General features: G+C 45.7%; 2 protein-coding genes and 1 long non-coding RNA gene across 7 annotated transcripts in view; 1 reads left to right on the plus strand and 2 right to left on the minus strand.

Annotated features, from left to right (window-relative positions):
- Window positions 1-4,349, minus strand: part of PSMD5 (proteasome 26S subunit, non-ATPase 5) — a 31,299-nt gene extending 26,950 nt beyond the window's left edge. The window contains exon 1 of one of the 2 annotated variants that reach the window (XM_030817719.1): window positions 1,236-4,349. In XM_030817719.1, coding sequence (XP_030673579.1) covers window positions 1,236-1,408 — 173 coding nt within the window. In that variant the 5' untranslated portion in view covers window positions 1,409-4,349. The remainder of the gene's footprint in view (window positions 1-1,235) is intronic. The other variant, XM_003264065.4, reaches the window with a different exon arrangement.
- On the plus strand, window positions 4,070-12,461 carry LOC105740268. The gene is made up of 3 exons (XR_004031417.1): window positions 4,070-4,152; window positions 9,074-9,133; window positions 11,343-12,461. It is a non-coding gene; the product is annotated as an uncharacterized LOC105740268 (long non-coding RNA).
- Window positions 12,462-19,028: 6,567 nt separating this feature from the next.
- The window catches only part of PHF19 (PHD finger protein 19), a 34,904-nt gene continuing 31,842 nt past the window's right edge, over window positions 19,029-22,090 (minus strand). For 3 of the 4 annotated variants that reach the window (XM_030817717.1, XM_003264068.3, XM_030817716.1), the window contains exon 15: window positions 19,029-21,678. In XM_030817717.1, the coding sequence (XP_030673577.1) occupies window positions 21,336-21,678 (343 nt within the window). In that variant the 3' untranslated portion in view covers window positions 19,029-21,335. The remainder of the gene's footprint in view (window positions 21,679-22,090) is intronic. The other variant, XM_030817718.1, reaches the window with a different exon arrangement.

Genomic DNA, 22,090 nt, shown 5'->3' on the forward strand with positions numbered 1-22,090 from the left:
GTGAACCAGGGAGGCGGAGGTTGCAGTGAGCCGAGATCGCGCCACTGCACTCCAACCTGGGCGACAGAGCGAGACTCGTGTCAAAACAAACAAAACAAAACAAAAAAACAACACAGAGATCTTTCCATGTCCACATACATATATATACATCTACCTCAGTATCTTAAATAACTGCATAGTGTTACAGAGTAATAGCACTATTTGGAATCCTCTGTTAACGGATATTTAGATTGTTTCTAGTGTTCTGGTGCCACACACGGTATGTTATATTCTTGCATATAATGTTGCAGGGTCCTCCAGTTGCCCCTTTCTTTCTGTGTCCTGATAGAAAATCAGAGTGCCTTGATTGCTCTCTGACCTAGCCAGCGGCAGGTTTCCCTAGCAGGCTTGACCATAAACCAGGGGTCTTGAAAACTCACAGGCCTGATAAAGGTACCTAGGTTGTTGCCCAAAACACTGGAAGAAACTGGCCTCAACCCTGAGCCAAATTCCTTTAAACTCTCATCTGAACTCCATACCCTGACCCCCTCGCTGCGGACATACCCAGGAACACCTTTCTCCCGGTGTCGGTCTTGACAATTTCTGCAGCCCTCTGCCGGTTTGCCCCTAAACGCTTTTGGACTGATCGCCTTGGCATTCAGTGCTTCTTTTTCTGTCATCCCAACCAGCCACATGTCGGGAAGGTTTGAAGCACTCCCTTGTGGGAACTCTCTTGCCGCTGCTTTTGGGGCGATTCCAGCCTCGGGTTCGAAAGAACAAAATAACTGCACATTTTGTGAGCGTATACTTGCATTAAATTTTTTTAACAAGAATGACTAGATGAAAAGGCATGTGAATTTAAAATGCTGATGGTTCTTGCCACATTGCCAGGATAGGATCCTTTTAGAAGGGGAAACAAATCAAGAACCTGTACAAAGAGATGTGGAATGCATGCTCCTTGTAAGTGGACAGCTTTGCTTTCCTCCTTTAATTTCTATTTGAAAGAGAAGGCAGTGCCTCACTGCTCAGAGGCAGCGAGGCCAGGCGACGGGAGAAAACACCCTGGGGCACTCTCAGAGGCTGAACCTGAACCCCGTCTCCTGCCTCTGAACCCAGGATCCTTCCTTCTCTGCAAATTTCGGCTACTTTCCACCTCCCCTATGATTGGGAAAAGAGCTGTTCTTGCCCTCAACCACTCTCGTGTCCATATTTAGAGGTGCCCCTTTCCTCGGCTCAAGCCCCCGAGGTCCTCTCACCTATGGTTCTCATTAAGAAGGGAGAAGAGCGGGCCGAGGCGCAGCTCCGCCGCTTGCTCGCGAAGCTCGTTGAGCGGCACTGCCTGCAGCACGGAGTGAAGCGCGCGTAGCTCCTCCAGCGGCGCTTCCAGCCTCGCTACCTCCCTCAGCAGCGCCAAAGCCTGGGCTGCCATCTTGCGCCCCCCGACGCAGGGGCTGGCCTAGCGGCCCAGTTCCCGGGGCGCTTCCCTGAACCTCGCGAGATCTGCTGATGACAGCCTCCTTGTCCCTGAAATGGCTGTGGGGCTGCCAAGCCTCGCGAGAAGCCTCCTTTAGGGCCGTGTCAACTGTAGCCAGTGGTTGCGGCTCCCTCAGTCTGGCGTCATCTAGGGCGCTGCTCAGGGGATTGCGGAGGCCGGTTTTCCAGTAGGCTTACGTGTTTACCGCGTAGGGCAAAGCCTTGCCAAATTCCCGGCCAGCGGAGCGGCGAAGGTGGGGACTCACGGGAAGTTAAACAGCCTCGTCGGCGTCCTCGCGGCTCCAAAACCAGGCTCTAGGAGGCGGCGACCGCAGCCGTTATGGAGGCCACCGTGGCTACGGCCGCAGCTGAGGCCTCCCCAGGTGGAGCGGAGGCCTGGAGGGGAATCTTGATCCTGGGCCAGCCACCTGTCAAGAGGAGGCGGAGCGTCGTGCCTCTTGAAGACTGGATGAATATTCTCCAGGAGCCTGACGAAGGCGTGAGTAATAGAGACGTGCGCCGCCTTGTTGGTGTTGATCAGTCCACCAAGGAGAAGCAGCTGGGCGCGGTGGCCGTACCTGTATTCCCAGCGCTTTGGGAGGCCGCGGCGGGAGGATCGCTTGAGCCCAGGAGTTCGAGACCAGCCTGGGCAACATAGTGAGAAACCCGTCTCTACCAAAAAGAAAAAAAAAAAAAAAGGAAAAAAATTAGTGCGGTGTGGTGGCACGCACCTGTAGTCCCAGCTACTCGGGAGGCTGAAGCGGGAGGCTCCCCTAAGCCTGGGAGGTCGAGGCTGCAGTGAGCGGTGATTGTGCCACTGCACTCCAGTCTGGGCGACAGAGCAAGACCCTGCTTTCCTCTCTCGTCCCCCACTCCCCCCAGAAAACCAAGAAAGACCAGTGTGGAGAGTTGGTCGCCCATCTGCTCCAAGCTGCTGTGTATTCCCCTGTAATGTAAACATCGTGAAGGTGGAGACCCAGTTAACCTTTTAGGTGGAAGGCCAGATGACAGAGGGCGACATCTGACCCGGAAGGCCATCTGCAACCAGGCCAAATACATCTACAGGGAACCAATGGGAAACATCTGGGGAGGACAACCCGAATAAGTATCATGCGAGCAAGGGATGGTTTGAGAACTTTAAAAATCGCTGCTGTTTTGCAACATACGAAGTTGATGGGGAGGAAGGACCCTTAAATGCTGAGTGGGCATGGAGTATTCCAAGCAACTGGAGAGAGGCTGTGTGCCTCAACAGGTCTTCAACGCCAAGGAGATGACCCATCTTTTGCAGTGCGTGCCTTCCTACTTTTGGGGCAAAAGACAAAAATCTAGAAAGCTTAGAGGAAGCTAAGGACAGGATTTTGCTCATTTTTTTTGTAGCAGTGCCTCAGGTGACAAAATAATAAAACCACTGCTGCTTTACAAAGACTCTAATCCCCCACTTGTCTTTTAGAGATAAACGCCTTCCTGTTTTCTTGTGATCACACCCAGAATCACCACTGCCACTTTTTGGATTAGTTTTATAATTTTTTTATCCATCAAGTCTGAAGTCATTTAACAAAAAAAATCTGGAAATCAGAGTGTTGCTAACTGTGGACAGAGGTCCCAATCACCCAGATTCATTATTCTTTATTCATTCTAATATTGATATTGTGTTTCTCCCTCAGGAAGGCCCTAGCTTTCTTCAGCCCTTGGGTCAGGGTATAACTGAAGCATTTGGGAGGTATTACACCAAGCATATGTTTGACCACTTTGCTGACTGTATTGAAAAAAACCCTCGCCTTACTCTGAAAGAAACATGGCAACAGTACAATATTGCCAATGCTTTGGTAGTGATAAAAGAGGTGATGGGTGATATAAAATCAGCCACTCTTAAGCTTGCTGGAAACTGTGAGAGGATGTGTGAATGATGCATATTTCCCTAGAGCTAATGAAGAAGTTAAAAAAATCTTGTGTCTGCAAAACAGGTGGGTTTAAGATTCATTGATATTAGGGAAAGTGAAATTAATGAGCTACTGAAGTTTCAGTCTTTGGTCGTAACTGAGAGTCTATGTCCATAAGAAGAAGTCTTTGCAGAGGAAATTGAATGCTGTCTGATGCTAGACCTCAGACCTCATTGATGCTACAATTCATATGGATCCTTTCCTGGATTGAAGCTTGACTTTTAAAAGGTTTCAATAAATTGCTTATACCTATGAAGAGATGCAAAAGAACCTTCAAAATAAAGCAAAGGACTTGAAGAAAGAGAAGGAAGACATGAAAAAGAGGATGTCATTTAGGTGAAGGTGATGGATACAGTATCTGAGTCTGAGGGGAAATCTGAATCAGGATCCGATAAGGAGCAGGAGAAGATGGAGGATAAGCTGCCAGAAGAAAAGCCTGGATCCTGCGGCATGGCACTCAGAGTCTTGTTATGTCTGAAGAAACTGTCCAAGCCATTAATGTGAAATTGAACCTTTGGAATGTAACCTTCGAAGTGAATCGAGAGAGTAGAGGTACCTGAGTTGAAGGACAAAGAGGTTCCAGAGGCCATCCTTCCCTTGTTACCCCAACATCACTTTCATAACTACCATCATCCTTTTCATCACCAGCCACACATCCCTATCATTTAGTCATGTAACAAACATTGACTGAGCTTAAACTCTGCAGGGTCCTGAGCTAAACTTGGGGACATCAGCTCAGGAAATCATCTCAGGATCTGAGGTAAATGGTCATTAACAGTTCCATTATTATTAATGTAATAGGTATAAAAGATCATGGTCTTGATTTTAGTGACTTAAAATATAAAGGTTTTCTTAGGACTACTCAGCCTCATTTTCTTTAACCATATTTCTTTTATAGATAGTAAGTTCTTCAGTAACAAATGGAGGTTTTCCGAGTTTACATTGGTAGTTGACAAGAGACTACTTGCTCTTGAATGACACGGTCTTACATTTTATAAGCAGTTTTTTTTTTGTTTGCTTGTTTGTTTGTTTTGAGATAGAGTCTCGCTCTGTCGCCCAGGCTGGAGTGCAATGGAGTAATCTCAGCTCATTGCAACCTCCACTTCCCGGGTTCAAGCAATTCTCCTGCCTCGGCCTCTTGAACAGCTGGGATTACAGGCGTGTAATCTGTGAGGTTAGATATTGGATATCTGTGAGGTTAGATACTGGAAGGAAAGGAACACATGACTGATTTCTAACTGGTTGAAAGGCCAGTTCAGGTAAACGGCTCAATGTCAGTTTGGGGACGGTCTCAGTTGCCTTCTTGCAGCCAAGGTTGCTGAGGAGAAGTCGCCTGTTAATAGGGGGTCTCATTCCTTTGTTAGGTAATGCTGCTTCTCTGTGATAGTTTTTTAGGCTTTTCTCTTTATCTTTAATATTTAGCTATTCATTTGTTAAATATTCTCTATTATTTCTGTGTCATTTTCCTGGAACTCCTATTATATAGATAGTTAAAACTTCTGAATTTGTCCTCCATGACTGAACTTTTATATTTTTCTATCTCTGCTCCTTTATTCTGCATACTGGGAGAAATTTTGTGCCCAATCTCCCATCTCTTGTTTTTCAGTTGTGCCTGTTTTGCTACTGAACCTGTCTATTGAGTTTTTTATTTAAGCAATTATAGTTTTAATTTTTAAGCTTTCTAAGTTTTAAAATAATACAATGCTCTTGTTTCATAATCATCTGCTCTTATTTTATTATGGATGTAGTAACCTTGCCTTATCTTTCTGTGGATCTTAACCATACTTACTTTAAAATCTTGGTTTTCAATGTTCTTTTAATTGGTCCTCTTCTGTAAATTGTTGAGTCTTGTTTGTTGTTTGTCTTCCCTCAAATACTTTGTGATTCTTCATCACAACCCTTCATCTTTTTGGTTATGGTTGTTGGGAGATGCAGGAACAGCTGCAAGGAGTTTGCATTGGGCAGCACTGTTTTCAATGTGAGGGTAGATGTGGGGGCATACTGCTGGCTGGGGTACCTTAGCTACTGGTAGTCTTCTGGGCATAATTCTTTCTCTTTTCCCTGTCTGTCAACAGCCACTAGGACACTGCTTTGCCTCTCTGGCCAAAGCTTCCACACTCTGCTCCTTTCTAGAGACAGATATCCCATTACTGCTGCTTGGTCCATGGGAGATTTGAGGGTTCCACCTGCTCCTGCTGTGGCACTCTCAAGTCTTCACCTTCATGGTTGCTTCCATGTTCCTGCCTGCTCTGGTTTCCACTGCCTCCAGACATGGAATGTTGCCATCATCTGTGGCCGTACCCCTGCATGTCCACGCATGTGTCAGGGCTGCCTTTTATTCTTTGGTGCTTCTTCATAGTTGCTGGTACACAAAGTGTTCTTATAGTATTCTAGCATGGCTGAGTATTAAGCATTTTCTGTCATTTCTAGTGTTTGGTGTAAAAGTGGGAGGTTGCCGTATTTGTTCAATCCAGCAAGTTGAACTGAAAGTCTTAAGTGGAGTCTTTAGTGATGTGGCTGTGGAGCTCTCACCTCAACCTGTTCTGTTTTGTATTTTTAATTAATGATTTGGGTAGAAGAGAAGCAAACCGGCTTAGTTTCCAGGATTTGTGGAAAAAGAGTAAGTGGGTGCCGGGTGGGGAGGGCCCCACAAATGGTAGCTGGCAGGAACCCCACCTTTAGCAGCAGAGCCAATGCTGGGACCAGGTCTTTCAGCTCTAGTGTAGTGTTCTTTCTTCATTAGTCTTCTTGAAAGTTTAGTCTGCTACTTCTCGTTCTGGTTCAGTTCAATTCTGGTTCCTGGCAGTGTTCTTAGATCCCTTTATTGACAGGTGTGTTCTTAACTAGACAAATCTGTAGGGGCTTAGGTCAAGATCCTGAATGTTGAGTTAGCAGACATGGGTCCTATTGTCCTCTGTTGATAACTCCGTATCTGGCCTGAGACGAGTCTTTCTCTGGGCTCCAGTTTGATGTATAAGGGAATTGGATTAGGCCAGGGTTACAAACATAAATGCCTATAGGCAGGTAACTTAAATGAGTGAAGTGGACTGGGGTGTAACAATGAAGGATAATTGTAGATAGCAACCCTTTGCTTTCTAGAGGTTGGGAAGGAAGAAAGAGTAATGGGATCTGTGTTGAAGAGAAGCGAATTTCATGCCTAGAGGGAGTAGCTGCTGTTAAGCTCTAGCTAAATGTGACCCTATAGGAGTGCAGGCCCAATGTTGTAGGACTCATTTTTTTCCTCAAGATGTTAGATACTTTGTATTTTTTTATTGTGAAATATCCTAATGGGAAATTTTGTTAGCTGGGTGTGGTAGCTCATGCCTGTAATCTCAGCACTTTGGGAGGCCTAGGTGGGAGGACCAGTCAAACCTATGAGTTCAAGACCAGCCTGTGCAACATATTAAGACCTCGACTCCACGATAAATAAATAAAATTTAGCCAGGCATAGTGTGTGCACATGTGGACCCAGCTACTTGGGAGGCTGAGGTGGGAGGGTCACTTGAGCCCCAGAGGTTGAGGCCGCAGTGAGCCGAGATCGCGGCACTGCACAATCCAGCCTGGTCGACGGAGGGACAGAAAAAGAAATTTTTTTTTCTGACTCAAAAAAAAGATATTTTGTTAACAAAATCAAGAATTTAAAAAAATGCTGTGAGAGCTGATCTATGCATCTGGTCAGTGAGCCAGTATTCTGTGATGGCTGCAGTTTATAGAGATCTAGTAGCTCTACACATCTGTCTTCTGCTTTCCTAGAACCTGGGCTTCCCATGGATGACTCACTGCTGGTCGTGTGTGTGTGTGTGTGTGTGTGTGTGTGTGTGTGTGTGTGTATGCGTGTGTATGTGTTTGTGATTTAAAATTACATTCAGTCAACTCTCTTTTTATAGCCCTATGAGCTTTTTGAATAACCCAGTGCTCAACAGTTCTGTAATCTTTCACCAAAGATGGGGTTGCTGTGATCAGTCCCCAAGGAATCTACACTCTCAAAGAGATTGGGAAAGGCCTGTGAGACAATGGGATTTTTTTTTCTAGAGGTGTAACTCTGTCTGTGTTTGCATGCTGCCTCCAGAACCACTAAAATGTAATTTCTCAGTGGGTGATTGAGTAAGACTTGCAGCAATTGCATATACAGATTCATGCCATGTGTCACTCCTCACAGTAAGGAACTTACTTACCTCTTGGAACTTTCCAAGGGAACGATGATGGTGGTGGTAATGTCACATTAATATGGAGCCCTTAAATTCAGCAGTGTTCAACCTGAGGGAAGAGAGAGTAGGTCAGTTCTCTTGGCAGCAGCTGAGGGAAGGAGGGAGCAGGGAGCAGGGCTCAGATAAGGTTTGTTTGGCAGGGTCCAAGCACTTCATGGAATGGAGACCTTTGGCTGTCAAGAGATCTGAGGAAGATTTGTCAGGGCCTGCCAGACTCAGGGCTTGCAGTTTGCATGGTTGGGAACACTTCTTCCTTGCACTGATGGTGCTATTTCTATGACACGTGTACTAGTTCAGACACGATTTATTGTGTTCACCAATTTTATGCACAGCAATCAGAGACTGGGATTGAAATCCAGTGTAATATTAAAGGTGATCTGGGCCAGGTGCAGTGGCTCATACCTGTAATCCCAGCACTTTGGGAGGCTGAGTTAGGCGGATCACTTGAGGCCAAGAGTTTGAGACCAGCCTGGGCCAGAAAATGAGACCCCATCTCTAAAAAAAAATTGTTTTAGGTTAGCCAGGCATGGTGGTGCATGCTTGTAGTCCTAGCTACTTGGGACACTAAAGTGGGAGGATTGCATGAGCCCAGGAGTTCGAGGCTGTAGTGAGCTATGATTGTGCCTCTGCACTCCAGCCTGGGTGACAGAGCAAGACTCTGTCTCTAAAACAAACACACACACAAACAAAAAACATCTGACAAGGGATTTCAGCCTGGAGTCAGACAAAAAATCTTAGAGGTCTGTAAAGGAGATGACTATGCTGTTAGGGCTGTGGTAGAAACCTTTAATAACAAGTGAAAAGAGCTTGTATTTGCCAAAATGAACACAGGATATTATTCTTTTTTTGCTTTTGCTTTGGAGTTGTATCAGCTCTGTGTGGTCACATGGGTATCTACAAATCAAAGCACCCATCAACCAGATGCATCTCTGACAGTTAACAGCAGAAGGTGGCATAATAAAAGAAGTTCTTGGTGGTGAAAAAGGTTGGAAACCACCAACTAAACCAATCCTCTTGTACCAACAGGAGATTCAAGTTGAGAGGTGGGAAAGTGCCTATCTCAGAGTAGGTGCTTGAATACTTACTGGAATGAGGGAAGGAACTTAAGATCACACAGCCATGTTACTGCAGGACAGGGAATGGAACCTAGGTCTTCTTATTTTTGGTTCAGTGTTAACTCCCACTCTCTAAGCAGACTGGGCCTGTTATTCAAACTGCCTTCCCATAGGTGCTTCCCTGCTTCTCTCCTAACCCAGAGAAGGACTTACCAACAGCTTATCTTCAGCGGTTTGGTGCCTGGTAGTTATGGAATGTGCTGGTTTGAGCAGGGAGGATGTAAGGGGAGGGGTATGCTAAAAGCCTGTCTACTCGAGTCAGATTTCCTGGGTAATTCCCTGGAACCCCATCCACTTCCCCTCTCTTGAGACCCTGGGACTTGCCCTAGTTAACTGTCACCCTGTGCCTTTGCTTCAGGGCCATGCTGGATAAGGAGCTGGCTGCCTCTGTGAACATTCTACTGAAGGCATCTTCACTGTGAGTTTTGCTGTCGCCTTTGGAGGGGGAGTCGGGGGAGTGTGGGGAGTGCTAGGGTCAGGTCCTGGCTGGTGTAAAGAACACTGAATTAAAGGAATTGTCAGAATAACTCAAAGGCGTTTAGATAATCAACAGTCCATTTCAGCGTTGATTTTTATTCAGAGGAGATCGATCAGTGGGATGTCGTCCAACAAGAGCAAAAATAGTCTGTATAGAGAAGGAAGGAAAAACTACATAATTTAGGAACAGTGTATCTTGTTTGCACATTCTTTGGTTAAATCAATTAGCCTGCTGTTAGGAAGGAAGTCTGGGCATTTTATCCTCGAGTAAACCAACTAGGGGTATCAGAGAAAACGGTTTCCAATGCTTTTGGATTCTCCAGAAAACAGAGAGTTTAGCATATATGACAGGCTGCTTCTGGGTGTTGTCTGCCTTTCATTTCATTAACAATTTCACTTTAGAAGCCTGGTCTGCACCATTTCCCTCATCACAATACTTTAGCATCCTGACACTAGCTGTGCAGGATTTGTCTTACGTCTTCCTTTCCCTGATGACCATGTTTCTCATCTCCTTCCCTCTCTCCCTTATGCCCTCAAAAGAGAGACATAATATACATTCTCAAGGTCATATAAATGTAGCTATATAATGAAAGCTACCTTTTTCTCCCCAGCGATGTCATTTCCTCAGTGGCTCACACAGTCTATAGCCATAGTTCCCAAATTTGGCCATGCTGTCTATCCCTGAACTCCAGCCTCAATCTATTCAATTAGTCGCTCGGAGGATGGGGCCTAGGTCTCTGAATTTTTAAAGACTTGTATAGATGAGTCACATTTAGCCAGTCTGGGAACCAGTGTTGGGAAATTGAATAGAATTTCATCCTATTATTTCCTTTACATGCCCATCCTTTCTCGTGATGTATTCTTTTGCCACAGTCCTGTGACACAGGAAGGGCCAGTGGCCTTGGTCATCTAGATTTGCCCTTGTTGATCTTCTCAGGGTAAATGTCTTTCCTTTCCCTTGATGGTGTTCTTATACTGTCTTTTGATCATCATTGCTTTGTTTTCAGCACCTAAAAGTTTCCATAACTATAAGGCTTACTTCTTCACTGCAGTCTTCTGTGTTTTTAGTTATTCATTCATGGGCACTCGCCTTGGAAAGTCAGTGATCAAAATAGCACCAGTGTGTAGGATGAGCATTGGAAGACCTCAAGCAGAGAAGACATAGGGGTTTCTGCAGGGCTGTCCTGGGGTGGTTCTTGATGAGGCCAGTTGGGGAAAAATCTAGGTGGCAGATGTTGGCACACTATAAGAAAAAGCATCTTGTGAAAACCTTTAAGTTAGATGGACTTCATCAAGAGATGATGAACCTCCCACCTCCAGGAATGTTCAGGCAAATGCAAGATGCATGCATTGGAATCGTTGGACCAGATGACATGTGAGGCCTTGGTCAACTCTAGACTTGTTTATATAGGCTTGGAAAGATTTTAAAGTTTTCTCCTCAGTAGGTCACTTAGGTGGGCCAGGTTTGACAGTTCACTGAGCTCTTCTTAGGAGCATCATAATTTGGTTTTGTTCCCTTCTCCGGGTACTTTTGGGAGGGAAAAATAGAAGCCACTGACATCCTGTTAGTGAGTGAGGATGTGAGCATAGGGGGTCTTTTTTTTTTTTTTTTTTTTTTGAGACGGAGTTTCACTCTTGTTGTCCAGGCTGGAGTGCAATGGTGTGATCTCAGCTCACCGCAACCTCCACCTCCCGGGTTCAAGTGATTCTCCTGCCTCAGCCTCCTGAGTAGCTGGGATTACAGACATGCACCACCACACCCAGCTAATTTTGTATTTTTAGTAGAAATGGGGTTTCTCCATGTTGGTCAGGCTGGTCTCGAACTCCCGACCTCAGGTGATCCGCCCACCTCGGCCTCCCAAAGTGCTGGGATTACAGGCGTGAGCCACCGCACCCGGCCCATAGGAGGTCTTGATAGGGGAGTGAGTGAGACCATGGCCTTTTTCCAGGTTCCAATTAAAAGTTAGCAGAGAGAACTGATTGAGGTGTTTCCCCACATAAGATGCCCTGGTTCATTTGTAAGCTAGTGGCAGGGCCTGGTGACCCCAGAGGAAAGCTGTCTCCTAAATGGCCAGATGAATGAGCAGTGGCAGCACTGGGGATCAGGTCCTAAAGCAGCATTTTTGGGTTTTGTTTGTTTTCATCTATAGTTCATGAAGACAAAGACTTCATGCTGTCCATCTACATCAGGTAAGGTTGGCATCTCTTCTCACTCCTTTACCATAGGACCAGCCAAGTGACTAAGGGAATGACCTTGAAAAAAAAGCTGGAGACCTGGAGCCCAGCCAGCCACCTTCTGTGTGACTCTGGGCAAGTCCCTGTCCCTCTCTGACTCTCAGATTCTCCATCTGTATCATGGGGGTCTAGAATAAGATAGTTTAAACCAATGGCTTTCAAAATGTTGGTCTCAGAACCCTTTTACACTTTTAAAAATTGAGACCCAAAAGGGCTTTGTTTATGGGTTATATAAAAGTTTACTGTTTTAGAAACTATAACAGAATATAAAAAATATTTTTATTTCATTTAAAATGATAACCATTACATATTAATATAAATAATGCATTTTTAAGGAAAGTAATATTTCCTAAAGACAAAAAAAATAAGAAGAATGACATTTTACATTTTAGCAGATTCTGACTTAATAAGACAGCTGGATCTCCTCTGAAACATCTTTAAGTTCTGGGACACTTTTAAGCTCATGGTGATAAATTCAGGTCTTTCAAAATTCAGAGTTTTGCTTGAAAACATCAATTTTATCATTGGCCATAAATGATGTAAATTGTCTTTCAGTGGTGGGCTTAATTTATTCATATTTGAGGAAGTGTCTACCTAATACTCAAGCCTGAAGTAACTATAATTTGTAGAAATGACAAATTATGGTTACTCAGGCTTGAAAGTAAAATTGGTGTTCCACCAAAAAACAAGAAAAGTTTAGCTTGTACTAAAACAATTAGACACGCAGTGAACTTAGGCATGTAGTAGAAGTGCTCTATGTGTACTTCCTAGAAGTGTTTTGTCACACAGAATATTGAAAAGGCATGAACACAAGGATTGAAATTTAATGAAAGTAGTAATTTTGCCCACTTTATCAGAGATGCTAAGTGAAACTGACTTTTTAGAAATCCAACTGTGTGGCAGTGAAGAATATAATGACAACGAGTACAGGTTATTGTCACTGTCTCAACTCATGCTAAAGTGCCAGCAGTTTTACCTATTTTTTTTCTTTTCTTTTCTTTTTTTTTTTGAGACAGAGTCTCACTCTGTTGCCCAGGCTGGAATGCAGCGGCATGATCTCAGCTCACTACAGCCTCTGTCTCCCGGGTTAAAGCGATTCTCCTGCTTCAGCCTCCCAAGTAGCTGGGATTACAGGTGCCCGCCACCATGCCCGGCTAATTATTTTTTTGTCTTTATTTTTTGGTAGAGACAGAGTTTTGCTACGTTGGCCAGGCTGGTCTTCAACTCCTGGACTCAAGTGATCCACCTGCCTCGGCCTCCTACAGTGCTGGGATATAGGCGTGAGCCACCACACCCGGCCTGTTTTTTTTTTTGTTGTTGTTGTTGTTTTTACCATTAGTGCAAATGTCAACATAGTAAAAGGATAAATAATAAAATAATATCGTTATGAAAGTAGTTTTGACCCCATGGACCCCCTAGAGTCCTGGAGATCCCCAGGGGTCAGCAGACCTTCACTTTGAGAACCTCTAGTATAAACCTTTATCATTCAAAGTGGAATTTTTGGAATTGGCATCACCTGGGAGCTTTCAAGAACTGTAGAATCTGCTTCTCACCCCAGACCTACTGAATCAAATTATAGTTTAACAAGACCCCCAGGTGATTTCTGTGCACATTAAATCTTGAGAAGCACTGGTCTAAACCAGTGTTTCTCATCGCTGGCTGCTATGTATTAGCATCACTTGGACACATTTTTCAAACTACCAATTTAGGCCCCACCTCACAGATTTCGACTTAATTTGGCCAGGGCAGGGATCCAGTATAGTGGTATTAAAAAGCACCTTTCTTTTTAGATGACCCTAATGTGGTCACCTAAACCTTCTCAGGTTGACTTTAATGTAGGGCCACAGATGCAAACCACCTATATGGATGATGAAACCTTTTCTTTACTTCTTAGGGAACTAAGATTCTGTGAATACACAGTTACCTCTGGGCCTCAAACTAGCTATAGAGGAGGCCCTCATGATACCACCTCAGCAGAGGTGAGAGAGTAAGGAACCATTGGTAGAGCCAGTACTGTGGAGAAATTAAAATTTAACTGGTGAGGGACAGCTTCAGGGTTAAGGGAGTTGGACCTCCTACCTTGAAACCTGGCTGCCCACCTGCCACTTGTTCCATAGTGCTTGGAAAATATGAATATTTTATGTGCCTCAGTTGCCCCTTCTGTATAATGGGGATTATACTAATGGGTTGTTATGCATATGGAAATTAATATGTGAAATCTGTACATGAAATGCTTTATCAGTCTCAGCTCTTATTACTAATGTGTTAAAAATGTCTTTGAATTCTGTATGTCTGCTTATAAAAACACATAAGTTAACAAAATTCATTATCCTCAGGCACCCAACGTACAGAATGTTTAAGCATACATTTGAAGCAGCATGTGAATGTATACATATGCTGTGATTTATTAAGCATGTTACGGGAACTTTAAAATACCTCATTCAGCAGAAAGGAGGCAGAGGATTATAATCCTCATTTGACAGATGGGAAACTAAGGCCCAAGTCCTTATGTTTCTTCAGTCTAGAAAGTGAAGAGAACTTGCACTGTGTGACAAGGGCCAGGCGAAAGAAACAGGAGAGGAGGATAGATTCCTGTAGACCTTGATTGTCAGGGAAGATCCCTTGGAAAGGTCAGTGGTTGAACTGGACCTTGAGGGACAGAGAGGCTTTTTTTTTTTAAGCAAGAATAGACTTTTTATTGATCAGCAGGAGCAGGTGGAATCTAGGTGGGCAAAAGAATACAGAGATATTGGGGGAGGGGGGATTGTTTTGGGAAGTGATGTGTATAGGATAGTAATAAAAAGAGTAGCTAGCATTTAGTGCCATACAGTGCCAGCTGGTATACTCGGTAAGTGCTTTGTATACGTTGTGTTAATTAATCCTCAGCAGCCCAGTCATGTAGGGCCTTTTTTTTTTTTTTTTAAATAGGAGCATTTAAAGAAAACTAAGTGACTTGTCCATAGTCAGACAGCTAGTGGGGGCAAAGTTAGAATTTGAACCCATGTCTGTGAGACTGTAAAGCTATCTGGCCTAACTGGCCACTTATTGACAGATGGGAAACATAGGCTGGGGAGTGACAGGCCATGGGCCTAGACAGGTGGGGTGCGGCAGGTTGCAGAGGGCCTCCCTTGAGGCTGGCCATTTGGGTTTTATCACGAGTTGATTCTAATCATAGTCACTCATAGGGCTTTGCTTTCTCTCCAAAGGCTGTATATCCTTTTGAAATCCCAGAGGTCTTCAGTCTCCCTGTGGATTAAGGAGATGTGCAGTATTTAAAGTGGCTTCAGGAAGGCATGGAAGAGGACTGAGTGGGGAAAGCTTTTTGTGCATGCTGCTGGCTACTTCTAGCAGCTGCCTCCAGCCTCCATCGGCTGCACTCTGGGGAAGAGGAGGCTGCCTTCTACCTCCCAGCATCTCTGGATTTCATGTTCCTGTCAGCACAGAGGAGCTAAATGGCCTGTAGAGGCTGAAGGTCTGAGGCTCCTAAAGCTAGAAGAAAAGGCTGGGCCAGTCAGGCCAAGCAAAAACACAGTGTAATTTGTCTCTGAGTGCTTCATGGTTAAGGGGGATAAGTGGGCACAAGGGCACGAGGATAGTTATATGTAGAGACTGAGGGGAAGAAGCAGTGAGGATGAGACTTGTACTTGTCATCTTCTTGAGTCAGTAGGCCTGCCTCAGGTGCCTAGGATGTAGTTGCTCTGCTGCTTCTCATGGGGAGGAGTGGCCCTCATGACCTTGTTTACCTGGAACAGTGTGGGATGAATGCCTCCTCCTATGGGGACTGGCAAGTGCTTTAGCAAAAGGATAAATTGCTAATGGTGGCATTTCATGGATCAGCAGGATTATTTTTCCTTGCTAAAGAAGATTTTGTTGGTCCTGAATTCTGAGGAGGTGGGACTAGGAATGGGCTCCATGAGCCTGTGTATGACTCAGGGAATATTAGGACTTTGGCACAGCCTCATGGGTTGGGAGTAAGTCTTGGCTCTTCCCTAGCCTGAATGACAGACATGAGATCATTCTGGTGCTTTGTCAGTGAAAATGTAGATTCTGAGCCCACCAAACTAACCTTTTCACTTGAGCAGAGAAACAGCCCTGGGAATCGGACAGACCCGTGTCTTTCAGGTTTGCTTCACAGAGCCCCAGGGGTTGACAATAGGTGCCTTGGAGACTGCCTGCATGGGGATTTTTAAAAAGCTTTCTTTGTTAAAGGTTTGTAAACCACCGCTCTGAGCCAGTTTTCATTTTATAGATTACTGCAGGAAACTGAACTGCAGAGGTCCAGAAAGTGGGTAGTGCAGGCTGTAGTGCTGATAACTACTGTACTACTTGGATCTTTGTGCTCCCAAATACCAAATGGAAGAGGATCTCTGAGAGTCCTTTGCAAAGATCTTGTGGGGACTTTAGGCTGGGGCCTTTGGAAAATTCCAGAGGATTCCAATGGAGATTTTGAGGGACTGCCTCAGAAGAACAAAGAGAATGATAATGGTGATATCCCTGCTTTTTACAACAGATCATGTTCTGATATATATGCAAATCTGTGTAAAGTAAACCCTACCTAAAATGTACTGGGGACCCAAGATGGACTGCCTGTATTGCTTCTAGCTCTGGCTTTTATAAACTTGCTTCAGCTCACCTTTTCCGTCATCATCCCCTGCATCTCCTCTCCCACGCTGGGCAATGGATGGCTCCACTATACTGTGTGATGTTATTGCTATGTTCATGCCATCCCCTCTGCCTGGAATGCCCTTCTGCATGAATGCCTGTGAAATGTTGTTGCTCCTTTATATGGCCTGGCTTCCGTGGTTGGCAGTAATCTCTTCTTTCGTGGTATTCCTGTCATCTTTGTGCATCACAGTCAGCTTTGTATTCCTAGCTTGTAAGCTACTTGAGGATAGGGGCATGCCTGAATCTATTTAATCTCTTGCACCTGTTTGGCAAATTGATGTTTTAAGTATTTAAATAACTAAAGCTCTCTCTACAGTACATACTCACTTTTGATTTATGGAATTGGCAAAATTCAACTTTTTTCCTTGAATATTCTTAAAGTGGACTAATCTCAAAGGAGATTGTTCTGTCTTTGGCCTTCATTGAGTGGTTTTCTGTTACCAGAAAGCTCTTGGTGGCCTTCCTCTTCCCTGGTGTCAAGGTTGACTGTTATAGGAAATGGGAGGGGAGAGGGCCGTTTCTGCCACGCATTGTCCTAGGTTCTTAACATTATTTAATCCTTATAATGCAATGTTATCCTCATTTTACAGATGAAACCTGAGACCAAAGAACATGTAACACATAAAGTACATTGCAGAGTTAGGATGTGAACCCAACTCTGATTCTAAACCTAATGCTCTTACTCTTTCATTCAGAGGTTCAGTCAGTTCTTTGTAGGCTGTAGATCCAGAGAAGCTGCTGTAGCCGACAATAAAGTTGTTAGTTTTTAAAACATCTATGTGGTATGTTGGTCTGGCACTTAAAAATGTATTGTTTCCCGGGCACGGTGGCTCACACCTGTAATCCCAGCATTTTGGGAGGCCGAGGCAGGCGGATCATTAGGTCAAAAGATCGAGACCATCCTGACCAACATGGTGAAACCCCGTCTCTACTAAAAATACAAAAATTAGCTGGGTGTGGTGGCGCATGCCTCTAGTCCCAGCTACTCGGGAGACTGAGGCAGGAGAATCGCTTGAACCCAGGAGGCTGAGGTTGCAGTGAGCCAAGATCATGCTACTGCACTATAGCCTGGCAATAGAGCGAGACTCTGTCTAAAAAAAAATATATATATATATATATAGTTTACTACTCACCACAGATCTGCAGGAGTTCACTGATCTCTAGGATCTGCCTTAACTCCAACTTACATGTTTTGGTCACTATTACAAACTGTCATCCCAGAATGATGCTGCAGAGGCTAGGGCTAGGACACAGACCAGTGTTTCCATGTGGGAATTCCCTCCCAGTATTTCTTAGGAAATGTATGTTTTTTGAATCCATAATCCCTAGAAAAATCAGTTGAGGAAATGAGAAGTAATTATTCTGTGAATATTAACACTTACCATTATAGAGACATCACTAGTTTGAAAGAGTCCAACTTCATCAAATACTAACATACCGAGTTGAAGGCTACAAGAACTGAGACAGGAGCATAGCAGAGAGAAACGGTCACCATCTAATTAGCCCTATTTTTGGTTGTTGTGATGCCATTACGTCTGTATATCTGGCCATATCAGCTGCTAATGGTGAGTTCTTGCAAATAAAATGATTTGATAAACAACCTAGCACACTTTATACAAATCTTATGGTGTTCCGAGAAATAAACTTTGGAAGCAAAATAAGTTAACGCTCTGGACATGATTGATTCTATATGCTGTTTACCTTGCCCTAGGCTATTCAAATGTTATATTTATTTGAACACTATCCAATGTATGTTCCCTGGCATCTTCCTGTCCTTTATTCTCTGTATGCTACAGTTCTTTGTAAGTAAAAATAAGCTTAATATGTCTACTTAGCAAACAAAGTTTTTCCAGATACCTATAATAATGAGGAAAACAGTATTTAGAATGAAGTATTTTAAGAGTAACTTTTATGATTTGGGGGATTTCTGAGAATTCTACTTCTTTGTCCCTAAATTCCAAAGGTAAATGTTTGTTGTGAATTTGGAAATACTAGACTACAGAAAAGCAGGCACTCTCTAGCCTGGGAGGCCCACTGATCTTAGGAAGGTCCATATAGCTGCTTATTGCAGACCTTGCACTAGAACCCAGGTCTTCTGACACCTGGTGCCACTTTTCATTCCATTCCATTAATTATAGCACAGAGAATAACCACCACCACCCCCAAGTCCCATTGTGGTTTTATTCTGAGGACAGATAAAAGGTTGAAGCTGATGGAGTGGTAGAAAGAAGTGGGAGCCATAGTGAATGAAGACGTTTAAGGGCAGATATTAACACCACTAAGCCCTTCATTCGGGATTACAGGCTACACTTTACCCCTCAAACCATAGAATTCAGTGGAATCCATGGCCTTTACCTCTCTGTAGATGACCTTTTTCCTACCCCTTTACATCTCCTGTTTTTTCCCTCTCCAAATTGACCTAAATTTAGAGGTTTATTTTGAAGTCATAATCAGTCACACACAGGAAAGTCTCTCCCAACACCCGGGGAGCAGATGTGCTGGGATTATCACTGCCATTTGAAGGGTGATAAAACTGAAGGAAAGGAGTCTGACTAAAGTGGCACAGGTTAGAACTAGCAGAGTCAGGTCTAGAACTCATTTCATATTTCTAGAATTGTGTGATGATGTACTGATAAAGTTTTATGATGCCCAGACCTAAGTATTATAATATTGTCAATTTCTAAGTTCATTTTCCATCTTTTACCTCTCAGTGGCCCTCAACTAATGTTTTTTGCCCCCACAGGTCGGGTACTCACAAGATTCCATATTCTCTCTGGCAGTAAGTTTGAGAATGTTGCTGGTAGTGTGGTAGGAGTGGCAAGGTGGCCAGAGGACAGGGTCCTGCCATTCCTCCTCAGCCTCCAGTAAACCAAGAGCAAAAGCCAGAGCCAATTCCTTCTGCCACTCAGCAGCTAATTCACTACAGGGAAGACAGGTGATTGTTCAAAGGGAGCTTTTAAATCATAAATCAGACACATTAATTATAACTTTAACAAATGTTATTAAAAGCAGCAATTAAAAACCATGAATCTTTTTGAAGGTGCAGAGGGTTATAAGGTCAGTTGGCAGTAATGCAGCTATTATCTGGTATGAATGAAATGCTGGGGTGGGGAGTCAGGGTGACCTCGTTAGGCCTTGTGCTGTCTTCCCAGGTGGTGCAGACACCCCCTCCCTCCTTTTCCCTCTCCAAGCCCAGAGCCTCCCCAGAGCCCAGGTAGGGAAGGTCCAGATGTACTGTAACAGAATTGCTCATCCCAGGCTATCTCAGAAGTCTGGAAAGCAGGCCTAGGAGGTTGCTGGGCTCTCTGAAGCCAGGCAGGAAGCTACAAATTGGATCCCAGGTCTCACAGCAACCCTGGGCTAGGGGTTGGATTCTCAGCTCCCCTTCCACCTGGCCCCAGTTGGCCCCTGTGGCAGCAGCTGTGGGGCTGAGAAGGGAGAAGAACTGGATCCAACGCCAGCTTGTCTATGCCTGGGCTGTGCCAGGGAAGCAGAGGAAAGTGGGTGGGCTGTGCACAGGAGGTGAGGTCCCCCTTAAAAGGCACTGTGGGAGCTGAGGTCTAAGATGTGGTGGGGGGGGGCATCTAAACTATCTCAGGGACCCCCTGAACGCTCACAGGTAGAGAGGGGTCAGGCCTAGCAATGGAAAAACAGCTCCTGCAGGCCTGCTGCCCCGCCAGTGCCTCTTGCTGTACTACCACCTTCGCCTTCCTGCTGGCGGCCCGCAAAACCAGCCAAGCTGGAGGCCACAGCAACAGTTGGCAAGGCTGGTCCCCATCTGGTGCCCACCCTCCACGTCAAGGCACTTTTGTCCATTTTCCAATCAAGTGAGTCAGTTTCTAATATCTCTGGAAGCAGCAAAACATGAGGGGTCCTCTTCCCCCTCCCAATTTTGGTTTCCCTCCAGATGAGGCAGAATTTGAATGTTGGTTCCAAAAATTATCTTTCACCCCCACTGGCAAGGGCTTCCCTTTGAGGGAACTGAATGATGCAGGCCCTTTAAAAATTTCAACCTATCCCAAAAAGTGATTGTCCATTTCAGGGCAAGGCAAGGGATATGAAAGAGGGTGAGTCCCCTGTGCTTCCCTATGGGACCAAAGCTGGTTGATGGGCTGAAAGAAGGAGCAGGCGCTGAGCTTTCACATTTAGTTGCAGCACCTGGGCCCTGGAAGTGGGCCAAGGGAAAGCCAAGGGAGGAGCCAGCAGGCCCAGAGGGACTGTGTGGCTGTGTGTGTGTGTACACTCGGGCATGTGGTGGTGTGGCCGTGGGGTTGTCTGTGTGCCTGGAGCTGAAAGTACAATACATGTGGATGGCAGCTTGTGGGAGTGGGTGTGTATTGTCTGCTGTGTGGTGTCTGGTGGGTCTGGGGGTGGGAGGCACCAGAAACAGGCAGGTTTAGCATGACATGGTTTCCCTCCCACCACTACCACCCCCCACCCCCATCCCCCAGGTTTGGAAGGATACCTCCATTCCAGCAAGGCCAGGCCCAGCGCTATGGCGACTGAGGGGGTGTGGCCAGGGAACAGAAGACTTCTGGGACCTCCAAAGCTGACACTGGCAGCCTTCACTCTCAGCCTTAATACCTGGGCCCTGGTGCTGGTGCATTCTGAGGCAGACCCAGCCCTTCACGCTTCAGATCCTCGCACGCTTTCACAGGGGCTTTCTCCCACCCCACCACCTCTCTCCGAGGGCAGTGGGGAGTGGCAAGAAAGTGGAAGAGAAAAGCACTGAGCAGCATCCTCTCCCTTATCCACCTTCTCCCATGCTCTCTCAAAGGTGCATACTATGTAGTCCCTGGGAGGACTGGCTGCCCCACGGGTCAGGTGTGAAGGGGATCCAGTGGAGGGACAGCTGTGCACACACAGAATGTGTGAACACACCCAAAAAGGGGCGAGAGAGGTCAAGGCACACAACTGGGGACAAAGACCTGGGCCTCAGGAGGAAGGGTCCCAGAGCAGGGGACACAAGGTCAGAGGAACAGATAAACAGAGTTCGAGAGGGTGTGGAGTGTGTAGAGACACAGGCACAGGGGTAACGAGCCTGAGGAGGCCCTGGAACAGAGCTGATACAGCAGAGAGACGCAGGCCTTGGCCTGGCAGGCAGGCAGGCAGGGCCTTCTGCCAGGCACTTGCAGCTCTGTCCTGCTTCCTTCTCCCACCCCAGCCTGGAGAAAGCTGGGGAGCCTATGGCTTCTGCTGCTCCTCCTTTGGTTTTCAGGACCCCTGGCACCCCCGGGGGCTAGTCAGTAAGGGGTGGTCCCTTCCCACTCCACCAGGTACTGAACCTTGCCCTCAGGTGTGACCCTCCGAGCCAACACCTGGTACTTCTCCCCACAGGCCAACCGCCCAGCTGCACCAAAGTAGTTGGTGATAGATGACTTGAGGTGGGACAGGGATGAGTCATCTTCACTGATGCTCTCAAATGTGTGGCTGTCAATGCCTTCGTCTGGCCGCTCAGGGACCGAAGCCCCCTCTGCACTGCTGTCCGAGGGGCAGCGTCCATCCAGCTCAGCTGCCCACCGCTTTGCCCGCAGGGGCATGTATGCCTTGGCTGCCAGCTTCCTCTTTCGGCTGCCCACTGTCCATCTGTATCAGGAGTGGGAGAGGAAGATGATGAGAATGAGATAGAACAATCACGGTAAATTCCTCTCCCTGAGTCCTCCCCTCAGTACCAGGAAAGTGGAAGAGAAAAGCGCTGAGCAGCATCCTCTTACGCATCTTCTCCCATGCTCTCTCAAAGGTGCCTGTTATGTAGTCTCTGAGATAATCTATGCCTTGGGCATAGATTATCTCACCGGATCCTCACAAGAGCCCTGCGAGGAGGGAAACTGAGGGTCCAGAGGAGAAAACCAGGTAGGGAGTGGCAGAGCCAGGATTCAAACATAAGAACGTCCAACTCCAAAGCATATGCTCTTAGAGCTAGGATCCCGGCACCGCAAAAGCACAAGAGCACCATTCTCTGAGCCTCCTGAGGCCATGCAGTGCAGAGGCCCTGCTT

Source organism: Nomascus leucogenys, chromosome 8 (genome assembly GCF_006542625.1).
Source record: "Nomascus leucogenys isolate Asia chromosome 8, Asia_NLE_v1, whole genome shotgun sequence".
Classification (NCBI taxonomy): Eukaryota; Metazoa; Chordata; class Mammalia; order Primates; family Hylobatidae; genus Nomascus; species Nomascus leucogenys.